Source organism: Stegastes partitus, unplaced genomic scaffold (genome assembly GCF_000690725.1).
Source record: "Stegastes partitus isolate 25-593 unplaced genomic scaffold, Stegastes_partitus-1.0.2 Scaffold796, whole genome shotgun sequence".
In the NCBI taxonomy this organism is placed as follows: domain Eukaryota; kingdom Metazoa; phylum Chordata; class Actinopteri; family Pomacentridae; genus Stegastes; species Stegastes partitus.
This window is the reverse complement of record NW_007578527.1, coordinates 133,941-145,835: the sequence shown is the minus strand read 5'-3', so window position 1 is coordinate 145,835 and position 11,895 is coordinate 133,941. Positions and strand designations below refer to the sequence as shown.

General features: G+C 41.7%; 1 protein-coding gene across 1 annotated transcript in view; it reads left to right on the top strand.

The window, feature by feature from the left end:
• The window catches only part of LOC103364933 (metabotropic glutamate receptor 8-like), a 136,257-nt gene that overhangs the window by 123,635 nt on the left and 727 nt on the right, over window positions 1-11,895 (top strand). The window contains exon 8 of the mRNA XM_008292233.1: window positions 7,863-8,109. Within this exon, the coding sequence (XP_008290455.1) occupies window positions 7,863-8,109 (247 nt within the window). The remainder of the gene's footprint in view (window positions 1-7,862; window positions 8,110-11,895) is intronic.

The window sequence follows — 11,895 nt, the reverse complement described above, 5'->3', positions numbered from 1 at the left end:
CCGATGGTGTAGATAGATGGTAAGAGAATTGATTCTGGGCTAAAATTGCGAGCAGCCCTACAGTATGTAGCAAATGTATTAGACCACCACACCATGTAAGGTTGATGCCAAAGCCGCCCTAAATTAACAGCACTGGTAATTACAAAAAATATTTTTCTGTTTCTGTAATGGTTAATACACCAGCATGTATAGGCTCTTTGACCCAAATGATATTTTAATGATAAAATATAATTATCAGTGTTATCCATGAATTTTCAAATTTACTGTTTTTTTTGTTTTTTTTAAGGAAACAATAGCAAAACATGTTATTTCTTCTTAATTACGATGTCAGATTATAGTTATTTACTTGCATTCCTAAACAGAAAATGTTTTAGTAGTTCAATGTTATGCTTGATTTATTTCTGACTTCTCAGAGAAGCTCAGTGAACCGGCTCAAATTTGAGTATAAAAGGGTGAATTCAGTTTGAAATTCCTCATTCCTGTTCACAATGGTAAAGCATTGAGAGTTCACTGAAAATGAGAGAGTCTGCATTGAAGCACTTCATGATGCTGGATGGTCTCTGAGACAAATAGGGAAAAACATAAAGTGTTCTCACAGTGTGGTCAAGTGTGCTTCCAAGTTAAGTGCTGAGACTGGTACTTAGAAGACGCACCAAGGAAGAGGCAGGAAACAAAAGTAAACTGATACAGATGTCAGACACCTCAAGGTTTTAAGTACTAGAGACAGAAGGAATACCACTTCTGATCTTCAGACAGAGATGAATGCTTCTAGATCAGAGTCTGAGAAAGTCTCCAGAATGACCATAAGAGACGACTAATGGAACTAGGCTGAAAGGAAAGAATAGCTGCTAAGAAGCCATCATTGAGTCAGAAACACCTCAGATTTGCCAGGGAGCACAAACAATGGATTGTTGATGACTGGAAGAAGGTACTCTGGGTGGATGAGTCCATGTTTGAACTCTGTCAGCATCATCATGTTTATAGCCGCAGAAAAGCTGCAGAAAGTTTTGATGCGTTGCACCCACGGTGAAACATGGTGGAGATTCCATTACGGTATGGGGTTCCATTTGTGGAAACGGCGAGGGAAAATTAGTGTAAATCGACGGTATCATGAACAAGACTGTCTACCACAACATCTTGGTGCATCATGGAATCCCTTCTGGACTGAATCTGATTGGTCGTGGGTTCATACAACAAGACAATGACTCCAAGCATACTTCAAAGCTGTGCAGAGACTATTTAATATAAGATAAGATAAGATAAGATATGCCTTTATTTATCTCACAGTGGAGAAATTCACATTGTTGATAGCAGCATTCAACAGAGGTACACATATACGAGACAGGAAAAAAAATAAAATAAAACAAAATAAAATAAAATAATTTTAAAAAAAAATGTACATATAAATATAAGAAATAGTGCAAACAAGGAGAGTAGTGCAAACAGAATATGAAAAATGGGCTTCTGAATGAGGGGTATATAGACCAAGAAGAAGTAATCTGGAGTTCTGGAACTGATGGACTTGCCAAGTCAAAGTCCTACTGAACAAATTTGGGATGCAGTAAATTCAAAGATTGATTGCACCAAAGTTTTATCTTAAAGCTAGTCTGTGGGAACAGTTAAAAAATATTTAAAACCCAAGAACAAAAGAGACTGTCGAAAAGTAAACACCACCAGCAAGAATGCAAGCTGTTATCAAGGCCACAGGAAACCATACAAAATATATAGTTTTTTTGGTTGTTATGTGTGAAAAAGAACTGTTTAGTTGCTTCAGTATGCAGTATGCTGCCAAATAAATACCAATAACAGTTTTAGTTTTAAGCAAGCTTTTTTTTTGAAAGATTTCTAAAATACTGTATTTACAGGTTGGATTGAACGATGTCACCTTTCCTTGACGTTTTACAATAAATTGTTGTGAAGCTACTCCACTTGTCATGAAACAGGTTTGGACCCAAGTGCAGACGCAAGAACAGGCAGAGATAAATCAAGGAATTACAGGGTTTATTTTAAATGATTAACAAAACTTACAAGAATGGGGGGATCTACATGTAAGGGAAGCTAAACATCAAGCAACCAAACCTAAAACCAAAAAGGGGCGAAACTAGAAAAACAGTAAGGATCATTAACTAAACTAACAGAAGGACAAATATACAAAGGCTGGCTAGAGTTAACAAAACAGGGGTACTCACAAAAAGACTACAAAGGGAAAGGCAGACCGACTGTGGGGAGGGAGTCAGGATCAGGCAGAACAGGTCAGGGCGATGAGGGCTTGGCAGGCACAGGCTGTGGGCAGGATTGGATAGGAAACCAAGAAGCAGCTGAAGTATTCTAGGCAGTGTGGAGATTTTTCATGGCATGGCGGCTGAGTAGCAGTGGCTGGGCAACGGTGGCAGGGAAACAGGTAACTGAGTCAATGATCTGGCGGAGAGTGGAGGGATGAGCTGATTTTTATGCAGCAGTGGTGATTAGATCCGGGTGACTCAATTACAGCAGCTGTCACTGATTGAGCTGATGAGTACTGACAGGGACGGAGAAGGAGAACAGGGAGAGGCCAAGAGGGAGACAGGCAAGGGCTGGAGCCAAGGCTGGGGGCTCGTGACACCACTACACTTTTGAGCCAAATCGTTATGACCACTCCTGTCCATAATGCCCTAGATCCTCTGAGCCACCAAAACATGGACTCTGCAAGACCTGAAGGTAATTTAAAAGTTGGGGCACCTATGGGATTTGCTGAAGCACCTTGCTGTCCTTTCATGCTATGTCCCTCTTTGGACCACCGTTAATAGGTTTTGAAGATGCTCTGACCCAGTTGTCTACACATAGTTATGATCAAGGTGTTTACAGCTAGCCATTCCCTTCATTCAAGTCAAAAATAAACAGCTGTGCAGTGGTGGGCTGATAAATTCCAAATCTTGAGCTGGGTTGGGAAAAAATATATATTTACCATGTTATCATCCTGTTTTTGGAGTCACAGCTTGTCTTTGACTTTACAACAAAAGTGACTATCTGAGACTCAGTGGTTGGATGTGAGTCAGCCTTTTCAGTGCTTCCTTCCTTTAATCTTTCCAACACCATGTTATCAGATTCTTCTGACCTTCAAACTGCTCACGTTGTTGGTTTTTGTAATAGCAGTTTGTATCAGAGTGGCCATATAAATCACTTTACAGCTTTTTTTCTCTCTCTCAAGACCACAAATGACTTCATGCTTCAGTGTCTGTCATACATTTTCATAATGGCTTCTTGATGTGTCGGTAGAATCACCGCCATTGTTGTTTTGGGCCCTTGGGGAGGGATCTCGCCATCTGTCGCTGTCGTTTCCTTCCTCCCTTCTCCTTTCCTCGGTCCCGGTGGCTGAGCAGAGCCCTGCCGAGGAATCCCCACTGCCAGTTTGACACTCAGTCAGAGGTCCATTAACTCAGGCTGCGACTTTCTGGAGACGGTTGCCATGCCATTGTGGGTGGTCTCCAAGCTGTGGGTAGCAGTTGTGTTGTGAGTGTGAACACAGGTGTGTTGTGACAGATGCTGCAAGGCGGGTAGAGGAAACAGAGTTCTGTGCTGCCTGGTTGAACGCTGCATGGTGTGTGCATGTGTGTGTGTGGTTGAGGGAGGTTAAAACAGGCTTGCTCGCTCCCTCTGACAAGTGAGCTGAGTAGATATTTTTCCTGCTGCAGCAGTTGGTTTTCACCCCAAAACAAGTTTTGTCAGCATCAACGGTGGTGACAAGAGAGAATACAAACAATACTTTAATGCTTCCTGTCACAACTGAGCGCGCACAGATGCTTCCACTTTTGCTTTCATCATTTCACCCACAGTGTTCAGTAGATGAGGCTATGTCTCACTTTGGCTCTGTTGCAGCTGTTGAAGAGAATCTGTTGCAGTTCCACCTGGTGTCATGATGTCCCCCAGTTACGCGACTGGAGCATCTCACTTGCAGCTCGGTTATGCTCATATTTTTTTTACTGCAGCAGCTCACATCTCTGTAGCCTGAAATTCACTTGTGAATGCACAGAAATCACCATATTTGTTGTTACACAACGTGGAATTAATATTCACTGCTGCAATTCATCAGTGGATTTTTATATACACCCACAAAAAAACGAGCTTTCTTGTTTGTTTTTTCCACCTCCTCTAAAGTTTGTGAAGCACCAGAAGGAATGCTGCAGTTTTTCTTTGACTTAGATTTTTTTTTTTTTTCTCCAGAAAATGCAGATGTAAAAAAGAAAAAAAAGAGGGTCAGATGGTGTGCTATAAACAGTTATTAGAGCCAGTTTCAGTATAACTGCAAACACAACACAAATAAGTGGAGTTTTCAAAAACCTAAAATTTAGAAAATGCGTTTAAAGAGGGGTAAAATAAAATAGAGACTTAAAAGTCTTATATCTGGTTGGATATATTCCACTGTGGCATTGCATTTGATGAGCTCCTGGTCATACCAAACCAAGTAAGGCAGCATGAGCAGTACCACGAGTTTTGGATGTTATCACTGGATATCATTCCTGTACAGAGATTAGCGACAGTCTGCATTTGGAAGCTGGACGGTTGATGGAGGCCTTGGTCAGCGGACTTTCACCCTGAGGACTTGAGTGAGAGTCCCATCTCAAACAAAATTATTTACACACTGCTCAAAAAAATAAAGGGAACACCTAAACAACACAATATAACTCCAAATCACACTTCTGGGAAATCAACCTGTCCAGTTAAGAAGCAACACTGATTGTGAATCAGTTTCACCTGCTGTTGTGCAAATGGAGCAGACAACAGATGGAGATGAGAGGGAGCTAGCAGGACAACCCCTATAAAGGAGTGGTTCTGCAGGTGGTGACCACAGACCATGTCTCTGTTCTCATCCTTTCTGGCTGATGTTTTGGTCACTTTTATATTTTGTCAGTGCTCTCAGCCCTAGAGGTAGCATGAGGCGTGTCTACAATCCACACAAGTTGCTCAGGTGGTGCAGCTCATCCAGGATGGAACATCAATGTGAGCTGTGGCAAGAAGGTTTGCTGTGTCTCTCAGCACAGTGTCCAGATACCAGGAGACAGACTGGTACACCAGGAGACATGGAGGGGGTCGTGGGAGGGTAAAACCGAGGCAGCAGGACCGCTACCTCCTCCTTTGTGCAAGGAGGACCAGGAGGAGCTCTGCCAAGCCCTGTAGAGTGACCTCCAGCAGGCCACTAATATGCATGTTTCTGCTCAAACTGTCAGAAACAGACTCCTGAGGGTGGTATGAGGGCCTGATGTCCACCAGTGGGGCTTGTGCTTACAGCCCAACACCGTGCAGGCTGACTGGCATTTGCCAGAGAACTCCCAGATTGGCAGATTAACCATTGGACCCTGTGCTCTTCACGGATGAGAGCAGATTCACACTGAGCACATGTGACAGATGTGACAGAATCTGGAGACACCGTGGAGAACGTTCTGCTGCCTGCAACATCCTCCAGCATGACTGGTTTGGCGGTGGGTTAGTAGTGGTGTGGGGAGGCATTTCTTTGGAGGGCTGCACAGTCCTCCATGGACTATCCAGGGCTACCCTGACTGCCATTAGGTACCGGGATGAGATCCTCAGACCCATTGTGAGACCATATGCTGGTGCAGTGGGCCCTGGGTTCCTTCTGGTTAGTCAGGGCGGCTGTGGCTCAGTTGGTGGTTCGATCCCCCGTCCCTCCACAGTCGAAGTGTCCTCGGGCAAGGCACTGAACACGACACACCCAATGGCAGGCAGCACCTTGCATGGCAGCTCTGTCACCATTTGTGCATGAATGTGTGTGTGAATGAGAAACACATTGTAAAGCGCTTTGGATAAAAGCGCTATATAAGTGCAGACCACTGATGCATCAGTGATGCACTTCCCTCTATCGGTATTGACACAGCAGACAAAGATAAGAACACCCAATCAGTAGTTTCGTACTGGCTCATATACGCAGCGTGGAGTCTAATGATGCTTTTAGGGTCATCTGTCAAAGTGAGAAGATGTGGGAGTCCGGATGTTTCTCTGCCCTGTTGCTGATCCTGTTTAAACACCTACATTATCAGGAGTTAATGATCTTCCAGCTGCTCACATGATGGAGCTCCAGCAGCTCGTCCACTCCTGAAAAATAGAATTTATACAGTGTACAGGTAACAAGGTGAGAGGAGGAGGCACTGAGTGGATCATTAAGCTTAAAACTAATTAATACCTTTTCTACTGTGTACTTTGTGTAGACTTCTTCTACTCCAGTGATACAAAAAAATACAAAAAAGTTGTCTTTGTAAACTGAGTGCGTCTATACCTGCATTAAATTGAAGTGTCAATTCATCCTCCCCAGTTTCTCCTTGTAACAGAATCATTGTTTTTATTTTCCTATTATTTCCAACGACTTCTTCTGTGTTGTTTTGTTTACATTTAATGACATTCAGCAATTCACAGCAGCAGCAAAGTGGCAGTACCTGCACAAGGGATCCAAACACACCTGTTTCACTTTTTCACTTTTCCAATCAGCTGGAGACTAAAAGCTATTATCTGTCTGAGCGGACAGCGTTATCAGCCACAAACATGAGTCACCAGATTGATTCCAGTAAATGAACTGTGTTGACCATCTGTTGGTTTAATGAAGTCTGATGGAATTATTATTGCTGAGTTCAGTCCCTCAGACCATCAGATCAACAGATTTATCTGCATGTGGTGAAGTGAAAAATGGCATCAACAGTATCCGTTGACTGTCTTGTGTCCCCTCAATAACCAAACCATGTAAGGTACCCTCGTAACTCAGCACGGAGCAAAAATAAAAGCTGCAGTTAACCAAAACAGTGACTGTTGAAAAAGCATAGAAAAACTATTAATTCAAATGATAGTCTCAAACATTTATTCATACACAAATGAAATATTTTGTGGAAACAAATGATGGCATAACAACTAATTAGAAGAAAGCTAATTAGAAAGAAAGAAAATAATTATTTTTTGAAACAAATAAAAAAAACTAAGTTCGACTTGCCTTAACCACACACTCGCTAACTTTCATCTGCATGTCACTGTTATTACTTAAACCAATTTTTTCATCTGAAGAAGGCTGTGAGGTGCAGAAAAAGGCTGTGTGTAGACCAGGGGTGCCCAATCCTGGTCCTCAAGAGCCCCTATCCAGCATGTTTTAGATGTTTCCCTCTTCCAACACACCTGATTCAAATGATCATCAAGCTCTGCAGAAGCCTGATAACGATCCTGATCATTTGAATCAGGTGTGTTGGAAGAGGGAAGCATCTAAAACATGCTGGATAGGGGCTCTTGAGGACCAGGATTGGGCACCCCTGGTGTGGATTTTGCGTTATGGTTTCCTTTCAAATGTTATTTCCAAGCATCCACAATATTCATGTGTTAGTTTATGACTGCAAATCATTGGATGGCACAAATTATTACCTAAAGAGCACATAACAGTAAATATATTGCTCAATGACTTTGTCTCCTAATGTAAATTCAAACATTTCAAGACATTTGAGAAACAGAATTGGTCATTTCAGAACAGGTCTTCTGTACATGCAGGGCTTCTCAGTGTAAATCAGTGTATCCTTCAGGTCTAATTAATATGATTCCTTCCTCAGAAAATATTTTAAATGTAACTTTTATTCACTTCTCACTACTTCCATGACTGCATTGTTACTTTTTTTAGGACATTAGTTTTATAGTTAAAGAGATTTTGCATGCTGAATGTGAGCAATCGTTAAAAGCACCAAACTGCAGTTTTAGGGTTTTTCTCATCTCACAGTTGAAAATTAGTATAACTTCAAACCATAAATATTTCTCAGATTATGGTTGTCATTGTTATACACATCTCTTATCAACTTCTACCACTGTCCATCCTCTAACATGTTTCCCCTCTGTTTGGTCCTCAGATGTACATCCAGACAGCCACGCTGACCGTCTCCCTCAGCCTCAGCGCTTCTGTCTCTCTGGGAATGCTCTACATGCAGAAGGTCTACATCATCATCTTTCACCCCGAGCAGAACGTCCCTAAACGCAAACGCAGCTTTAAGGCGATTGTCACCGCCGCCACCATGACCAGCAAGCTGTCGCACCTGGCGGCTGAGCGGCCCAACGGTGAAGTGAAGACAGAGCTTTGTGAGGGCGTGGAGGCCAGCGGTGAGTATGATTGAAATCATATAACCTGATCTTTGATAGCTGGCATTATGCTTTACTGCTCATCAATACTCATTGCTCTACATTTAAAAAAAACAGAAGCAAAAGACTAGCAGTTCTAGACAGTTCTAGCAGGACAGTAGCAGCTATACCAAGCATGACTAAGGTCGTCTTGTGGACTCTGGAGGTGTCCTGTGGTGTGGGGCTTCAAGACATTAGCAACACATCCACAAGTCCCGGAAGTTGAAGCGACCAAAGAGAACTGTATGTTTGATGTGACACATTTGTTCGTAACAGATTTGCTTGAGAGAGCCAAACTAGTTAGAGCGGGTGTCCCCTTGTCTTTGGCCATATAACTTACACTGACCAGCCAAAATGTTCTGACCTGTCCGCTCTAATATCCTGTTGATCATTTGCATGCTACCAAGACTACGCTAATCTGTAGATATACAGACTAGATATATGAGGTAAAATCAAAGAGTTCTGAGATATTCCCTGATGCATGTGCATTGTCATGTGTGTGCAACATGTGCAAGCAGTATAGCTTGTTGTCTGACTCTGCATGACCAACAGTAGGACCTGCATAACATGGCTTGTGACTGAGCATTGGACTTGAAGCTGGAGCAGAGGAAAAAAGTCAGCATCTGTGGCGAGCCAGCCTTCATGTCAAGGATCATCGGTTGGGTTTGTGACTCAGTGACCAAACAACAATTTTCACAGGGGAATAGAATAAAGTCTGTAGGTGCATTAGGGCAGGAGCACACAGAGAGTGGTCTTTGAACTAGTATTTCACCTTGTACAAGACTTCTGAAGATGTCCTGTGGTATCTGGCTCCAAGATGTTTGCAGCACATCCTTCAAGTCCTGCAGCTTGCAAGCTAAAGCCACTGTGAAGCAGATGTGTCACAGTGGATTGTCCCACAACATCACCAGTGGTGATTTGTTCCTCCTTAGATCACTGTCATTAGATACTCATCGCTTGTGGCACCACACAAGCTTTGGTGTTTCATTAATGGTTTGACCCAACCATCTCACCATAACAATTTGGCCCTTGTTAAAATGGCTCAGGTCTCATTGACACCTGCGAACTTACTGTTCACTTAACATCTAATATATCCCAGACCTTGACATACTCTGTTATTTATTCATCTGAGAGCGCTCAAAGTGTTTTGGCTCATCTATGTATTTCAGTACTAGATGGAAAAAATCCTTTTTGCTGGATCTGACTGGAGCAGAAAGAGAAAAAGAGGATTTATCTAAATGCAGGACTGCCCCGTTAAGCCACAGTATTAACAATCGGGTAGCATGTATTGATGAACAAAACAAAGACAGTTTTAGTAATTAGTGTTAATTATTCTCTGAACAAAGGTGTTGTAAAAAGAAGAGCCACTTTGTAAAGTCTACCATCTGGAGATAAAGTGGAAGCCTCTCTTCAGGTGAGAGGTTTTAACAGGAAGTTGACTGGAGTTTATTTAGACGTCACCTGAGAATAGATCTCATGAAGCCAAACTGTTTACAGCTCAGAGTTACACTTCAAAGCTGTTTCTCAGTCCGTCAGCAGAAAAGTGGGAGACGCCGGATTGTTTACTCATCAGAGATGTGCTGACTGAACTGATCTGTTTTATTTAACAAGCAGCAGCTCTCACATCTCTTGCTTTCTCTGTCTGATACAGTGCTGAGGTTCCTCTTTTATCCTCTAGAGCTCAATGTGAAAAGAAGTCAAGAAGATCCAGCCGGTGGACATATTATCTTTTCATTGAGCAACAATATTTATGGCACCCTGAAAAAAAAGGGATTTTTTTTTTTCCTCCTTTCGTAGTAACACACTCAGAACATATGGAATACTTGTTAGCTTCACTACTGATAACAAACGGTCTGCTTGACTGTTGTTGTTCACCATCCCTTCATAGCAACAGCCTACCCATCTCTCTGGACAAGCCAATGAGCATTTGTAAGACCTGGTGACTTCTGGCTACTTAACTTCAGATAAGGCGTCATATCTAAAAGGCACCTCCTGGAATTTGGAACATCAGTATATAACCAGATAATTAAGTGCCTTTAGGTTGGGGAAAGATGGATTAAAAAATATCCAAATTTCTCTAGACCTGTCCTGTAATACTTGTAGAAAATTGGAGTTGCAATGTAAAATGGTTTTCCAAAGCCTGTGTAAGGACCTACAGGCATAAAAAAGTAATAATAATAAGTGCATCCCATGGGAATGGCCTAAGAAGCCAGTATTGTTCCATTTAACACAAATAACTTCTTGTAGACATTTTTCATAACTTCCAATGCATGTTCGACATAGATTTACTAAAACATACTCCTGAGACTTACTAAAGAGATCACTCTTCCTGCAAAGTTCATGAGGGAAGTGAAGAAACCTCCATGTCCCCACTATCTTCACAGTTATATGACGTTGCTATTGGCTGCAAAGCTGCAAGTGGTCACCACTAAACATGGCAACTGTTACTGTTGCCCAACAACTCTGTCTTTTATTTATCAGCCCAGACCACAGTATTCCAAAAGATTTGCTCTTTGTAATTTCCTCTTATGTTCTTTTTGAACAGCAAAGGCTTATCCTGGCCCACCTCCCATACAGGTCCAATTAGTACTATCTCTGTCTAATTATAGATGCAGCACTTTGACACCAACAGTTGCGGAGTTACCTGAAGATCCTGTGATGAAATTTTGGGGGTTCTTGGAGACTTCTTTTTGCATCAAAGGATCTGCTCTTAGGTTGGATTTGCTGGAACTGTCAGTCCTGGGAAAATTACTGATCATTTGAAATCTATGCTTCTTGTAAAGAGAGCTCTTTAGATCTCAGCACGATGACACCACACATTTCAATAGCAAAGGGAGCAGGATTCCCTAAATGTCAGAGGTTTAAATAAGACGTCTGGCACTCCCTAAGGAGGTTTTAATCACGGGCATCTAATCTGGAACCCCTGATTCTAATTTTCTGGGTCTGAAGGAAGTGTCTGGAGCTCGCATTATCTCCAGTACTGCAATGATATCTGCGGCTTAATTATAAGAGAAGGATCAATGATGGATATAGCTCAGTTATCATCACCTTATTTCTGTCTTTCCTTTATGTGAGATCAGATTGTTATATATGGCAGGAGATGGTGACTTTTGTCTCTATTTAAAGTTGAGCTTTAATGTCATATGTAATTGTTTTAATCTTTCTCTCCATTCACTGAGCCCTGGTTGGTGAATCATATACATCTTGATGATGCAGTTACCAGCTTTGGTTTGGTATTCATACTTACCCACTTTACCCACTTACCCACGTCTTGGACAAATTAGTTAGTATCCATCATCTTAAAAGAAAGAAGGGTAAATGCAACCAAGCAGCACTTTAATCCAGTTCCATTTATGTGGTCATTTGATTTAGGATCACTTTGCTCAGCTTGGCATACATGTGACAGTTTTTAAGTAATTTGGTAGGGCATGTTAGCTGAGACTACACTTTTCAATGAGCCTTTTAGACAGCCATAATGTATGAAATATATGTTAATAATACAAATCAATCAGTTGTTCACGAGGTGTTAACACTGAATGTAAATGTCGGAAACCTGTTTTGTTCTTTCACAGTTCACAACAATGTCTTCTCAAACAAAACTAGTCCAAACTGTTCCAATTTTAGCAATTCTACTATGAGTGGGACACAAAAGGTACAATTTCAGACTTTAGATGCTCGATTATCAAAGTTGTAGTCCATCACCGTTCAGTTAAAGTCAGATTAATATGAGTAAAATGTTATTAAAACGGGCTGCAAGGTGCCTCAGTG